Source organism: Piliocolobus tephrosceles, chromosome 3, assembly GCF_002776525.5.
Source record: "Piliocolobus tephrosceles isolate RC106 chromosome 3, ASM277652v3, whole genome shotgun sequence".
Classification (NCBI taxonomy): Eukaryota; Metazoa; Chordata; class Mammalia; order Primates; family Cercopithecidae; genus Piliocolobus; species Piliocolobus tephrosceles.
This window is the reverse complement of record NC_045436.1, coordinates 182878597-182893716: the sequence shown is the minus strand read 5'-3', so window position 1 is coordinate 182893716 and position 15120 is coordinate 182878597. Positions and strand designations below refer to the sequence as shown.

Genomic DNA, 15120 nt, shown 5'->3' with positions numbered 1-15120 from the left:
GCAGCACAGTGACCTCACAAGGGGCTTTCCCTAAGGCCCACACCTGCCCAGAAACCCCATGCTGGGCCCGGAGGCAGGCCTGACTGTGGGACGCCTGGTGACGGTGGCAGGATGGGGAGACCTTCGTGGGCCTGAAGGTCACAGGCTGAGGCCTGCAGGGTAGTGGGGCGACCGGGCCAACAGGCAGGCAGTGACAGCAGCCACACCAAGGCCAGCAGAGCATGGGGCTTGGAGCGCAGGCCGGGGGCGCCACCTAGCGCCGGCTGTGTCCCTGCCACAACTTAAGGCCCTTCTCCAGTCAGGGCCCTGGTGGACCTCTGGTGGGCACAGTGGGACCCTGAATGGGTGCTGGGGACCAAAGGGCTGGGCCACCGGGAGAACAGTGGCCCATGAAGGTGCTGGTGGGCCAGTCTCCTCCTCCTCAGAGCGCTTCCTTAGAGAACCCAGATGGCAGGGCATAGTCCTCGAAGCTGCCCCACCAGGGGCTCCCCAGCTGCCTTCCCTGTCCCATAAGAAGGTGAGCCCATGAGCGACCCCAGCTGTCAGCACAGCTGAACCTCCACCATCAGGGCACCCTCTAGGCTGGCAGGGTGCCCGCCCTTGCCGTCTGCTGATGGCTTTCTGAGGGGGACGTGTCTCATGGGAGGCCCGGCTTCCAGGACACAACTCGTGGCTCCTGGGGTCACCAAGGGCACCAGGTCTGTTCACAGCTCTTGGGGTTGCTGTCCCCATAAATGGGCACCTCCCAGCCCAGCTGTGGGTCCATCATTTCCTCTGATCAACAAGGGCCTAAGGGTCAAGGGAGGCCCCGAGGGAGGACCCTCAGTGTGAACAAACCAGTAGCCAGGGCCACAGAGAAGCCCGTGAGGCACCCACAGGGCCTGGTCCCAGTGTGGGCAGCCACCTCAGGGATGGCTTCTGTCTACGGAGAAGGGTTGGAAGCCAAGATGCCACACTGCTGTCCTGGCACTGGAACCATCCACGCACTCCTGCAGCCGGGCCACGCTGAGGCAGGTAGGCACCCAGAGGTCCGGACTGGGGACTGCCCTCCACGCCCCCAGGCCATCACACGTCCCTCAGGGTGTCTGGGCCCCGCCTGTGGGCTAGACTGCAGGCTGAAGGCCCTGCCTCGTCCAGACTCCTGAGGGCAGTACTCGGCACCCTTTCCCCTCAGCTGCCTGAGGAGTCTTTCGGAAGAGCTGGCCCTCCTGGGTGACACCTCGGCCAGGGTCCCAGCCCCTAACCCCAGTTAGTCACTCCCAAGAAGTCACTGAGGTCCCCAGAGCAGGGAGAGCATGACCAGGTGACAGGGCCACTGGCCTGGAGAACATCCCACACTGTTCCATGAGCAGCTCACGCTGTCACAGGGCCTGGGAACGTGGGCCTCCTGACCCTGCAGACCCATCCTGCAGAGCAGGAAGCGTGAGGCCAAAGGCTAAACCCATGGAGGGCGGCCCAGCACTCAAAAGCCCAGGGATGGTGAGGCTCCTTCTGGAACTGGCCTCGCAGCCACGCGCACCCCAAGGCCCAGCCCCTACAGCCACGTGGACAGCACTGCCGGCTTCCACGAGCTCCTGTGTGCCCAATGGTTCAGAAATATTATTACTCTGCACTGTTACAGGAACAGATTTGATGTTTTAATAAAAATACGAGTTCTACAAAAGGTGCTTAACACGGCCCAGGACGGGCTCCCCGGTGGTCAGCCCTAGGGCCCCTGAAGGACACACACAGACAAAGCCGGCTCGCCAGCACACTCCTGCCAGCACCGGGACCCACTGGGAGCCACTGCAGGTTGTCCTTCAGTAAAAAAAAAAAAAAAAAAAGTCTGGATTGTGGCATTCCAAAAGGAGTCTGGAAGCTGTATGCCCAATACCTGAATCCCTACGCTAGAACTGAGAGTTTAGGCTGGGCGCGGTGGCTCACACCTGTAATCCTAGCACTTTGGGAGGCTGAGACGGGTGGCTCACCTGAGGTCAGGAGTTCGAGACCAGCCTGACCAACATGATGAAACTCCATCTCTAATAAAAACACACCTGTAATCCCAGTACTTTGGAGGCCAAGATGAGTGGATCACGAGGTCAGGAGATGGAGACCATCCTGGCTAACATGGTGAAACCCCGTCTCTACTAAAAATACAAAAAAAAAAAAAGCCAGGCGTGGTGGCGGGTACCTGTAATCCCAGCTACTCAGGAGGCCAAGGCAGGAGAATTGCTTGAACCCAGGAGGTGGAGGTTGCAGTGAGCCAAGATCACACCACTGCACTCCAGCCTGGGTGACAGAGCAAGACTACGTCTCAATAAAAAAAAAAAAAAAAAGAAGTGAGTGTTTAGCTGGAGTGAGGAGGAAATACTGAATTCCCAGGTCAGGAATTCCAGTTCTATTTTCACCAGGCACAGATATCCCAGCTCCTGAAAAAGGCCAAGACTGACGGTCTGGCACTGGGCAGGTGTAAGAAAGGACTGTTTTAAGAACCTTATTACACAAAGCTCTTATTTCTGGATCCACCACTGCTTACATTTGCACCTGGACACCACTTTGAGGTGCAAGAAGAAAGGTCAGGACATAGAGAAAAATGCACACAGAACGATGAGAGAGGATGATGAGGGAGCAAGCCTGCATCAGAGCACGGCTGATGTCTCGGAAGCCACCAAAGGCACCCACCAGAGCCTTCCCCACCTGCCAAGCCCCTGCAGCACCCGGAGGGCAAGCCGGCTTCCTGAGGCCATGCGGAGTCCAGGGCAGAGGGGACAGTGGGAGGGGCTGCCTGTGGCAGTGGCTGTTCACATCAACAGGGCTCAGCCGAGGCAGTGAGGATGAGGGCGAGAGCCGGGGCAGCTGACCGGGCCCAGGATGCAGCTCCCAGGAGGGGCGTCTGCACACCCCTCCCAACTGCAAGGCTTCTTCTCAAAGGCAAGCACACTTGGACAGACCAACACGAGGCTACCTACACAGGGTGAGCGAGTTCATAAATATTAATCAAGGATCTGAAACAAACTTCTTTCTCAAATAATTGAAATCTGAAAGCTTTGGGAAGCCAACTGTCCCTGAACCAAGTTTTACAATTGAGAAGTATCTCCTGTTCCTATTTTGTCAAGTTTCTTTGATGGCCGAACAAAAAGAAGCTTCAAGTAACGGAGAAGGCATCATCTGAGCGCAGCTGCTTTCCTGCTGCCTGTGCCGTTCCTGTCTTCCAAATCCCAGGCTTGGAGGCACCCGGAGGGACATTTTTGCCAGGAACCAACCTGACGTTAAAAAGATGAGTGTGACACAGCCGGCTGGGCAGGAGGGTGGAGGTGGCCACAGGAGAGTCTGCCCATGCCCTGGCCAGCCCGACCATGCTGCCGAGTGCTGAGAGGCCGCCCCACCCAGAGGGCACAGGGCAAACCCTAAGCACTAAGAGTTTTGCCCGTGAAGCCTCAGGGGATGCCCTGTGCCGCATCCTTGTGCCTCACTGACCAGCCTGCTTATTAAAGGAGCCCAGGGAACTGAGCCTGCAACACCGTGAGGGGTGAGAAGAGCACGCAGCTGTGGGTGCACCAGACTCAAACCTCACATCAGAAGTTACAAAGAACCCCAAATGCGCTTCAGAGCCCCGCCAACCCCTGAGCCAGGCTCATCCCTGACACAGCGAACCCACTGCAGCCCCCGTGGCGCACACCCCAAGCACCACCCAAGGGAGCCCCATGGCCAGGGCTGTGTCAGTCGCGCCTCTTGGGGCAGAGACGGCTCTTGGGGCAGGCAGACCGGTGTGGGAAAATTCTATGCCAATCAACTGCTTAAAGAATTGGGGAAAATAGAAAGTCAAGAAAGGGCTCCGATACACAAGGGAAACCGCATGTGAGAACCGGCACTCCCAGCAGGAGATGTCACTCTCCAGAGGCCATGGAGATGGCAGACACCTCTGTCTCCACAGTAACCCAGATCCAACTGAAAGCGTGCAGGAAGACAGGTCTACTGACGCTGAAATCCAGAAATCAAGGTCCACAGGTGAATGGAGGCATCTTCAGCCCTGAGGAGGCCAGGCTGTGTCCCCTGATGCCTCTGAGGGTGGGCACAGCAGCCAGCTCCCTATGGGCAGAGTCCACGTGGTCCTTATTCCCCTCCCTGGGGACAGGGTAGCACAGTCAGACGCTGAGACATGAGGCCACACGCAGGGGGGCACCTTCCTGCCTTGGCCTGGCCCGACCGTCTCTGGAGTCAGGAGGCCGTGGCAGCCACACCACAGTGTGGCTCCAGACACGGTTCTGTGGACGGATTCCAGGATTCCAGACAGATTAAATCTCCGTGGAATGATGAAAATTAAAATTTACTTGATTATGGAAGTCTCTGATTTATTCCAGCCAAAATATTAAATGAGCCACTAAGAATCACCACAAAGCCATCGCCAGGGTGGCGGCACAGCAGAAGGACACGTGCCCAGGCCGGTGGCTCTAGCTCTTCACCTCTGCGACCTCCTTCTCTGCCTTCTCTTTGGCCTTCTCCTTCTCCTCCACCTTCTCCTCTTTTTCCAGTGTTGCTACAATCTCAGCCACCTGGCTGGTGGAGATGTGAACATCTTCTTTGTCCACCAGCTCAATCACCTACACACATAGGAAAGGGAGAGGCTCAAGTGGCTGCACCCTACAGCACAGTGAGGCGGGGCGGGTGGCAGCAGCATGCATGCAACCGCTGCCTGCGGGCCCCGGGGTCCTCAGAGCACCAGTTCCCCCCAAGGGGGGCCACAGGCCCTGGGGAAGGGGCTCAGAGAGTGGGAGGACAAAGGAGCCAGGGGGCTGCCTTGGCGGGTGGCAGACAGCACAATGGGGCTGCCAGGGTTAAGTTCCTGCTCTGCTCGGGAACCTGGGCCATGGCTTCTCAGGGCAGAGTGTGGTGACATGCAGGGACCTTGTCCCCATTCTGCCACCCAGAGTAGCAGGGAAGGGAAGGGCAGCTATGCAGTAGATATCTGATCCTTGCTTCCAAACTGAACTGCAAGGAACCAGCCAATGTTCCTGATAGACGTTTAGAAAATCACTAACCTGAACCAGCCAACGCTTGTGATAGACGTCTGGAAAATCACTAACATGACACATGCACCGGGAGCCACGAGCCAGCTTCCCCTCAGAGATGTCAGTGATTGGGAAAACTGGTGTCCGCACTCAGGCTACAGCCCTGCCTTCCCTCCAGAGACTGGATCCCGGGCCAGGGTCTCCCGGGCTACCCTGGAACCTGAGTGGCTGCACTTAGGAGCTCAGCCCAGCAGTCACCTCTCAGCCTCGGCGGCCCCTGGCAGGTGTGAGCTGTCCCCCGGCTCCCGAATGCAGACGCCTCTCAGCCTCGGGGGTCCCCAACTTCCCTACGCAGACACCTCTCAGCCTCAGAGGTCCTTGGCTCCCCTATGCAGATGCCTCTCAGGATCGTGGGACCCCAGCAGGTGTGAGCCGCCCCCCAGCTCCCTGTGCAGATGCCTCTCAGCCTTGGAGGACCCTGGCGGCTGTAAGCCGCCACTTGCTTCCCTGTGCAGTCGCCTCTCACCTTCAGGGGCCCCTGAGAGGTGTTTGCCGCCCCCCGGCCCCCACTGTGCCACCAGCTGGGGGCGGGGTCCAGGGAGGCGCGTTGTGGTCACTCGGCACGTTTGTTGTCTCAACACTTGAGTTTGTAACTTCAGTAATTTCTCACGTCTGATGTTTCCAATGAGAGCAGCGGCTTAAAGGAGCAGTCGCAGCGACAGACTCAAACCCAACAGGAAGGGGTAGCTGCCCAGGAGGGTGCCGGGCATGCAATGAACAGTCCCCCTGCCCTACCCACCCCAGAGCAGGTGGCAGCTGGCCCGCACGGTCCGCGGTGAGGCCCACCTTGACGAGGTCGTCGATGTTGACCTTGCCGTCCTTGTTTTCATCCAGTGCTGCAGCCAGGCTGGTGAGCTTGCTTTCAGGAATGTGCTTGACTTGCTTCATGGCACTGATGAGCTCGGCGACACTGATGACGTTCTCCCTGTGGGAGCATAGCCTGCATGTGGCCACGGGCAGGTGTCCTGCTACACGGGGCCTCACTGCCCACACCTGTGGCTGCAAGTGGTCAGCACTGACACAGGCAGCTCCACGTGAGCCAGGAAACCCCCAAGGTATGATCCCATCCTGAACACACTGCCAAGAGCTCCCAGAGCCAGCGTGGACACAAACACAGAAACACTACCGGGTCCAGGGTTTCCACAGGCATGTCTGCCCCTCAGTGGCCACCCCTCCGGGGCCATGGCTGCTGGGCAGTGGTCCTCAGGCCTGTGGCCACTTGGCAATACTTTCATGATCATGGAGGCTGTGGTGCCCTAGGCAGATGAGGGCCTCCAAGAGCAGGGACAAGAACATGAGCAGGGTGCCACAGGCAGCCCGCCTACAATGCTGTGGGGGTGGGGGTGGAGATTTGGAGCCTGCAGGGCACCAGCTGTCGCCCAACAGCTGTTTCATTCGCCCAGAAGGGACTCACACAACGGCAGCTCCCTCAGCCACTGCTGCAGCAATCTGGGACGTGTTGGGCAAAGAGAAGGGCGACTGCCCGAGTTGGTGTCATTAGTGAGTGTGGGTGGGGTCAGGAAGAGGGAGAGGCAAGAGAGAGCCTGGTAATTCGAGGAAACAGAAGCCAAGAGAGGCGGAGGCTGGAACAGGAGGGGAGAGGGCTGTGGGAAGAGGAAGAGGGGCCAGGAAGGGAGGAACTGCTCTCAGAGAGGCAGAGACTGAGATGCCAGTGGGTCCCTGGCTGGTACTGCTGGGTCAAAGGAGGAGAGGCAGCTAGGCAGAGGCCAAGATGTGCCCTTTGGAGCCAGAAGGGCCCAGCTTGGATCCAGCAAAGGGACCAGGCTTCCTGTGTAAGTCTCCCATCCCTCTCCCATGCCTGCCACCCCACTCACCCCGTGGGCATGGCGCTGGCCGAGGCCAGCTTGCCAGCTTGCTGGTCCATCTCCAGCTGCGAGATCAAGCCGTCGATCTGCCCGATCATCTGCTGCACCCTTTTTGTCAGTCTCTTGCTGGCTTTAGATTCTTCCACGTATTTTTCTTCACCAGTCTTTGAAAGCTCCTTCTTGATCTCCTGCAAGTCCTAATAAAATTATTTTAGTTGTAAAAAGTTTGTCTTAAAAGAAAAAGGGGGCCGGGTGCAGTGGCTCACGCCTGTAATCCTGGTACTTTGGGAGGCCAAGGCGGGCAGATCACCTGAGGTCAGGAGTTCGAGACCAGCCTGGCCAGTGTGGTGAAACCCCGTCTCTACGAAAAATACAAAAATTAGCTGGGCATGGTGGCGGGCGTCTGTAATCCCACTTACTCGGGAGGCTGAGGCAGGAGAATCGCTTGAACCCAGGAGGCAGAGGCTGCAGTGAGCTAAGACCATGCCAACGCACTCCAGCCTGGGCAACAGAGCGAGACTCTGTCTCAAAAAAAAAAAAAAAAAGAAAAAGAAAAAAGAAAAAGGAATCTGGTTGGGCACAGTGGCTCATGCCTGTAATCCCAGCACTTTGGGAGGCCAAGGCTTGAGGACAGGAGTTCGCAACCAGCCCAGGCAACATAGCGAGACCTTATCTCTACTAAAATTCAAACAAAAAATTAGCCAGGTGTGGTGGTACACACCTGTAGTCCCAGCTACCCGGGAGTCTGAGACAGGAGGATCGCTTGAGCCCGGGAAGTTGAGGCTGCAGTGAGCCAAGATCACACCACTGCACTCCAGCTTGGGTGACAGAGTAAGACCCTATCTCAAAAAAAAAAAAAAGAAAAGAAAAAGCTAATAAATTAATTTGTAAAGGTAATTAAATCCATTAATTCAAACCAGAGAAAGTTACAAACTGTATTTCTATCATACAAATTTCTTATTTTTGTACACTGCCATTTTAGCAAAAGATACAGAATCTATTCTGAATCTCAATTTCCTTCACATTTGTTAAAGAAAAATTAAGTGAATGAATTAATCAAGGAAATTAAGTATCTTTTTTTTTGAGATAGGGTCTTGCTCTGTCGCCCAGGCTGGAGTGAAGTGGCATGATCTCAGCTCACTGCAGCCTCCAACTCCCAGCCTCCCACTCCCAAGCAATCCTCCTGCCTCAGACTCCGGAGTAGCTGGAAGTACAGGCACACGCCATCATGCCTGGCTAATTTTTGTATTTTTTGCAGAAATGGGGTTTCACCATGTTGCCCAGGATGGTCTCAAACTGCTGAGCAAAAGTGATCCTCCTGCCTTGATCTCCCAAAGTGGTGATTACAGGCCTGAGCCACCAGTGCCTAGCTTTAAGTGTCTTTTTAAATTCGAAGTTGTTTTTTCCCCACGAATAAACATCATGGGGAGGCGAGGAGAGGGGAGGGAAGGAACAAGCTGAGCTGGTGATAAGCACCTCACATCCAGTGGAGAACCCACAAGGCATGAGGCTGTCATAAATCCAGAAATGGCAAATTATTTTTGCCAATTGAAAAATCAGTCATCACTACCAACAGAGCTATGAAAACAGTTTTAAAAAAGTCGTATTAGGGGCCAGTCGTGGTGGCTCACGCCTGTAATCCCAGCACTTTGGGAGGCTGAGGTGGGTGGATCACGAGGTCAGGAGATCGAGACCATCCTGGCTAACACAGTGAAACCCCGTCTCTACTAAAAATACAAAAAAATTAGCCGGGCATGTTGGCGAGCACCTGTAGTCCCAGCTACTTGGGAGGCTGAGGCAGGAGAACGGTGTGAACCCGGGAGGCAGAGCTTGCAGTGAGCCAAGATCTTGCCACCGTACTCCAGCCTGGGCGACAGAGTGAGACTCCGTCTCCAAAGAAAAAAAAGCAAGGGCCGGGCGCGGTGGCTCATGCCTGTAATCCTAGCACTTTGGGAGGCCGAGGCGGGCGGATCACAAGGTCAGCAGTTTGAGATCAGCCTTGTCAACAGGGTGAAACCCCGTCTCTACTAAAAATACAAAAAATTAGCTAGGCGTGGTGGTGGGTGCCGGTAGTCCCAGCTACTCAGGAGGCTGAGGCAGAAGAATAACTGGAACCCAGGAGGTGGAGGTTGCAGTGAACCGAGATCACCCCACTGCACTCCAGCCTGGGCAACGGAGCTAGACTTCGTTTCAAAAAAAAAAAAAAAAAAAAGAAGAAGGCCGGGCGTGGTGGCTCAAGCCTGTAATCCCAGCACTTTGGGAGGCTGAGACAGGCGGATCACGAGGTCAGGAGATCGAGACCATCCTGGCTAACCCGGTGAAACCCCATCTCTACTAAAAAATACAAAAAAACTAGCCGGGCGAGGTGGTGGGCGCCTGTAGTCTCAGCTACTCGGGAGACTGAGGCAGGAGAATGGCGTAAACCCGGGAGGCGGAGCTTGCAGTGAGCTGAGATCCGGCCACTGCACTCCAGCCTGGGCGACAGAGCGAGACTCTGTCTCAAAAAAAGAAAGAAAGAAAGAAAAATCGTTATTAGGAAGTAATATTTACAAAAAAAAAAAAAAAAGAAAAAAATCACCATGGAAGAAAAGAAAAGCCACTTTTACGTAATCATGAATAAGATCTCATCATCAAGTGACCAAACTCTTCATGAGACACCTTCCCATGTTTAGAAACTAAAAGATGTGGCCAGGCACGGCGGCTCACACCTGTAATCCCAGCACTTTGGGAGGGCGATGCAGGTGGATCACTTGAGGCCAGGAATTCGAGATGAGCCTGGTCAACATGGTGAAACCCTGTCTCTACTAAAAATACAAAAAATTGAGCTGGGCGTGGTGGCACATGCTTGTCGTCTCACCTACTTGGGAGGCTGAGGCACAAGACTGCTTGAACCCAGGCGGTGGAGGTTGCAGTGAGCTGAAATTGTGCCACTGCACTCCAGCCTGAGCAACAGAGCAAGACCTTCTCTCTCAAAAAAAAAGGTGCACATGCATCTGTGGCCAGAATGGCACACAGCCACATTCTAGAAGATTGGTCCAGCCAGAATGGCTATGGAAAAGTTCCTGTATAAGGTTTATTTATAATTTGCTTTCCTCTCCAAATACTCTTTGGCCAGCTTATCAAGTATCTGACGGAAGTATTATGTAATACTTTTGCGACCAGTACAGCGATTTTACTCTCCTTGCAGTCTCAGAGTCCAGGGAGCAAATCCCACCCACCTCGCTGTAGTCCTGCACGTCCTCCTTCAGCAGCTCCAGCTCCTCCTTCTCCTTGGTGAGTGACTTCTTCTGCTCCTGCAGCTTAGAGCAGGCATCGCTGAGGATGTCAATTTCCTCCTTAGTGATCTGTTCCTCCTGAGAGAAAAATGGTCAAATAATAAAGCCTGAGCCAAGGGAAAGAACTGGCCTGTTCCCAAGTGACCGGCTGCTCTGTTCATATTATATGGGCAGCCCAGGGCAAGAGTCTCACTGGACACTCATTGGTAACAAGAGACCAGCAGGGTCCAGGCTCAGTGCTATGCTGGCTGCATGCATGCAGTCACTGTCTACCCTCATATGCCGAACCGCATTTGTTTAAAGCGTGTCACCTACGAATTGACACGTGTACTGTGAAACCTTCACTACAGTCAAAGAGTCACCTCCAAATGCATCTTCATGTCCCCACTGGGTGCCGCCGCCCACCCCTGGCAACCTCAGATCTACCTCCTGCCACGGCAGACTTGGGTGCGTTTTCTAGCATCTTAAATAGACGGATCAGCCAGTGCACGCTCTTTTTTTGTCTGGCTTCTCTCCCTCACTTATTTTGAGATTTGCTCCTGTGGTTGTGTGTTTCTTGTTGTTTTTTGAGACAGGGTCTCTGTTGCCCAGGCTGGAGTGCAGTGGTGCAATCATGGCTTGCTGCAGCCTTGATCGCCCAAGCTCAAGCAGTCTCCTGCCTCAGCCACCCCAGGAGCTGGGACTACAGGCTCACATTGACATGTCTGGCCAACTTTTTTTTTTTTTTTTTTTTTATTATACTTTAAGTTCTAGGGTACATGTGCATAACGTGCAGGTTTGTTACATATGCATATTTGTGCCATGTTGGTGTGCTGCACCCATCAACTCGTCAGCACTCATCAATTCGTCATTTACATCAGGTATAACTCCCAATGCAATCCCTCCCCCCTCCCCCCATGGCCAAATTTTTAATGTTTTGTAAAGACGGGGTCTCACTATGTTGCCCAGGCTGGTCTCAAACTCCTGGGCTCAGATGATCCCCCCACCTCGGCCTCCCACAGTGCTGGTATCACAGGTGTGGGCCCTGCACCCAGCCCCTCTGTTGGGTTTTTCTTTCCCTCAGCAACATTTTACAGCACTTCGTGGACAGTACTTGCATATCTTTTTCCAAATTTATCCCTAAGTAGTTCATTTCGGGGGGTGCCATACCGTTCAAACCTTCTCTGACTACTCATTACCATAGTGAAGCACAACTGATGTTCACACCATTTGTGAATAAAGAGTTTTCCTTTTTCCTTTCTGATCTATATGGTTTTGTTTTCTGTATCCAACTGCCCTGACTGAAACCCCCAGGCTGATGCTGAGCTCAGACACCAGCTGATGCTGAACTGAGGACAGACACCCTCATCAGCGTCTCACCACTGAGGGTGATGGCAGCTAGAGGTGTTTCTGCAGATGCTTTTGACTGGGCTGAGAAAGCTGCCCACGTGTGCAGGACATCTGCGAATCAGGAACAGATACTGGGTTCTGCCATATGCTCTTTCTGCAGCTACCGAGATAAAACATTCCCAGCTTTTCTAATTTAGTCGTTTTTTTTTTTTTTTTTTTTTTGAGACAGAGTCTCGCTCTGTTGCCCAGGCTGGAGTGCAGTGGTGTGATCTCGGCTCACTGCAAGCTCCGCCTCCTGGGTTCATGCCATTCTCCTGCCTCAGCCTCCCAAGTAGCTGGGACTACAGGTGCCCACCACCGCGCCCGGCTAATTTTTTATATTTTTAGTAGAGATGGGGTTTCACCGTGTTAGTCAGGATGGTCTCGATCTCCTGACCTCGTGATCCACCTGCCTCAACCTCCCAAAGTGCTGGGATTACAGGCGTGAGCCATCGTGCCCGGCCAATTTAGTCTGTTAATATGGAAATTACATTTAAAAAAATTTTGGCCAGGCGCAGTCTCTCAAGCCTCAGCACTTCAGGAGGCCGAGGTGGGAGGATTGCCTGAGGCCAGCAGTTCGAGACCAGCCAGGCCAACATGGTGAAACCCCATTTCTACTAAAAATACAAAAATTAGCCGGGTGTGGTGGTGGGCACCTATAATCCCAGCTACTCGGGAGGCTGAGGTAGGAGAATCACTTGAGCCTGGGAGGTCAAGGCTTCAGTGAGCCAAGGTCACGTCTCTGCACTCCAGACTGGGCAAGAGAGTGAGATCCCATTTCAAAAAATAAAAATAAAAAATTCAAGCCAATTTGTATTTTTTGGACAAATCCCATGTAATCATGATTCTTTTTACATAATAGTTCTATTTGATTTGCTAAAAAGTTTAATTTTTTTTTTTTTTGAGACAGAGTCTCACTCTGTCGCTCAGGCTGGAGTGCAGAGGCGCAATCTCTGCTCACTACAAGCTCTGCCTCCCAGGTTCACGCCATTCTCCTGCCTCAGCCTCCTGAGTAGCTGCGACTACGGGCGCATGTCACCATGTCTGGCTGATTTTTTGTATTTTTAGTAGAGACAGGGTTTCACCATGTTAGCCAGGATGGTCTCAATCTCCTGACCCCATGATCCGCCCACCTCGGCCTCCCAAAGTGTTGGGATTACAGGTGTGAGCCACTGCGCCTGGCCCCAAAATGTTTTTTATGGCTAGGCATGGTAGCTCACCCCTGTAATCTTAGGACTTTGGGAGGCTGCAGCGGGAAGATCACTTGAGGTCAGGCGTTTGAGACCAGCCTGGCCAACATGGTGAAATCCCATCTCTTTTTTTTTTTTGAGGCGGAGTCTCGCTCTGTCACCCGGACTGGAGTGCAGTGGCCGGATCTCAGCTCACTGCAAGCTCCGCCTCCCGGGTTTACGCCATTCTCCTGCCTCAGCCTCCGGAGTAGCTGGGACTACAGGCGCCCGCCACCTCGCCCGGCTAGTTTTTGTATTTTTAGTAGAGACGGGGTTTCACCATGTTAGCCAGGATGGTCTCGATCTCCTGACCTCGTGATCCACCCGTCTTGGCCTCCCAAAGTGCTGGGATTACAGGCTTGAGCCACCACGCCCGGCCGTGAAATCCCATCTCTACCAAAAATACAAACATTAGCCAGGTCTGGTGGTGTATGGCTGTACTCCCAGTTACTTGGGAGGCTGAGGCAGAAGAGTCGCTTGAACCTGGGAGGCAGAGGCTGCAGTGAGCCGAGATGGCATCACTGCCCTCCAGCCTGCGAGTTTAAGATGGAAGGCACCAGGAGGCATCCCTTGTAGGCAGCACAGGTGCCTGGAGGCTGCACCTCACAGGCTGGCATGGGGAGTCTGAAGATGCCGCAAGCCCAGATCACCCCACAGGAGGTGACAGCAGGTTGGGCCTGTGGAGAAGGCTTCACCTTGAGGGGCCACATTGCCCTCCATTGTCTGGGCAAGCTGACAAAGGGCCCTGAAACCTGCCGACCGGCATCTCTACCTGCCACACTGTGGGCCAGGGTGCCAAGTTCCTGGCAGCCTTAGCTGCCGTGCACCCAGGCACAGTGCGGAGCCCAGCCGGACTCACTCTCTTCCCAACCACCAAGCCTCCTAGGGGCCCACTGGCCTCATCCTCAACCCCTTGCACCATCTCCTCTCACTGAGGGCTATAGGTGCCCCAGCTAACCTGTCCCTATCCCTGCCCCACAACTGTCCACAAAGCCAGGGCACGCCCTCCTCAGCCTCCAGTGCCCCAGAACCTGCCTCATTACCTTCAAGCCCTCCAGCACGGGGGCAGTGTCCTTCAGGGTCTCTGACCGCAGGACTGTGTCAGACACTTCTGGCTGCAGCTCAGCTCCTAGCCTTTGGGGAACGGCTACCACACGTTCGGGCTCAACATCCTTCTGAAAGGCAAGGGGACACCGGCCCGGCGCCCGCCGTCACACAGAAGCAGCCTTCTCAATCCCCGATGCTCAGAATGGATGGCAGAGGCCACACTGGGAGCAGGCCTGCCGGTGACAGCGGGCAGCACACCTGCCACAGGAGGTCCCTAGGGAGGCTCCATGCAGCTGCCAGGTCACCTGGGGCCCTCTCTGGAACAGCCTAGAGTACCTCACCCATCTCTGGTCTCCCCACGACTCCACCAAGCTGTCCTGTCACTTGCAGAGCAGGAGGCTGAGCCTGTGGGTGGACACCATGCATGTGACCCAAGAGGACCACAGGGCCCGCGTTGAAGAGGAGCCCAGAGCCTGAGGGAGCCTGAGGCTCCTCTGCCAGCGCCCCTCACAGCAAGTCCCTGAGGAGAGAGTGGGCACTGCCGTGTGCTAAGCTTTCCCCTCTGAGACGGCTAAGGTACCTCTCCCGTGAGCACCACCGTGGCCATCAGGGAGTCCCAATGTCAGAGTTGCAGCCCCCACACCCAGGCACCCTGTCTCCCTGACCACTCCGGGGGGAAATAAAAGTGCAGGACAGAGCTACAGGGCCACGCACGTGGGGCGCCAAGCACACGGGAGGCCAAGACTGTGGGCTTGTGGGGTTTCTAGGGAGGCTGGGTCAGGACAGCCTCATGCCCCACGGAGCAGGGCCACCGCTTACCGCCGCCTCCGAGCGCTTCTGCAGCTCCTTCTCGCGGTGCTCCTGCTGGATGGCCGCCTCCTCTTGCAGCGTGGCCTCCAGCTTGGCCTTGTTGTCCACCTGCTCGCCCTCCACCTCGGCTGCTTTCACCTGCGCTTCCTTTGCCTTCAGAAGAGGGTACACCTGTGGGTGAGCCCCAGAAGCCGCCAGAGGCCCCTGCTGCCCCAACCTCTGTCCTCTGCCCTGTGTCCTCTGCCCCTGTCGCCAGCTGGGCTTCACACACAGGACAGAAGGCACGGCCGAGGTGCCGCCTGCAACTGCTGGGAGTCCTCTGGGCCACCCTTTGTGCTCGCCTGGTGACTCCTGACATGCAGGGAAGGAACACAGGCCCTGCTGACACAGCTCCACGGGCCGCAGCACAGATCCACAGCAGCCAACATGTGGCCAGGTCAGGACCCCACGGGGGATGGCAGGCAAGGGGCCGGTGAAGAGGGATGGAAGGAAGGGGACAGGTGGCTGGGTGGGGGCA

General features: G+C 55.2%; 1 protein-coding gene across 2 annotated transcripts in view; it reads right to left on the bottom strand.

Annotated features, from left to right (window-relative positions):
- Nucleotides 1-2886: 2886 nt before the first annotated feature.
- Nucleotides 2887-15120, bottom strand: part of LETM1 (leucine zipper and EF-hand containing transmembrane protein 1) — a 42111-nt gene continuing 29877 nt past the window's right edge. Inside the window, exons 9-14 of one of the 2 annotated variants that reach the window (XM_023206774.2) lie at nucleotides 14613-14756; nucleotides 13790-13921; nucleotides 10093-10227; nucleotides 6884-7071; nucleotides 5835-5973; nucleotides 2887-4580 (exon numbers count right to left, since the gene is read on the bottom strand). In XM_023206774.2, the coding sequence (XP_023062542.1) occupies nucleotides 4431-4580; nucleotides 5835-5973; nucleotides 6884-7071; nucleotides 10093-10227; nucleotides 13790-13921; nucleotides 14613-14756 (888 nt within the window). In that variant the 3' untranslated portion in view covers nucleotides 2887-4430. The remainder of the gene's footprint in view (nucleotides 4581-5834; nucleotides 5974-6883; nucleotides 7072-10092; nucleotides 10228-13789; nucleotides 13922-14612; nucleotides 14757-15120) is intronic. The other variant, XM_023206775.2, reaches the window with a different exon arrangement.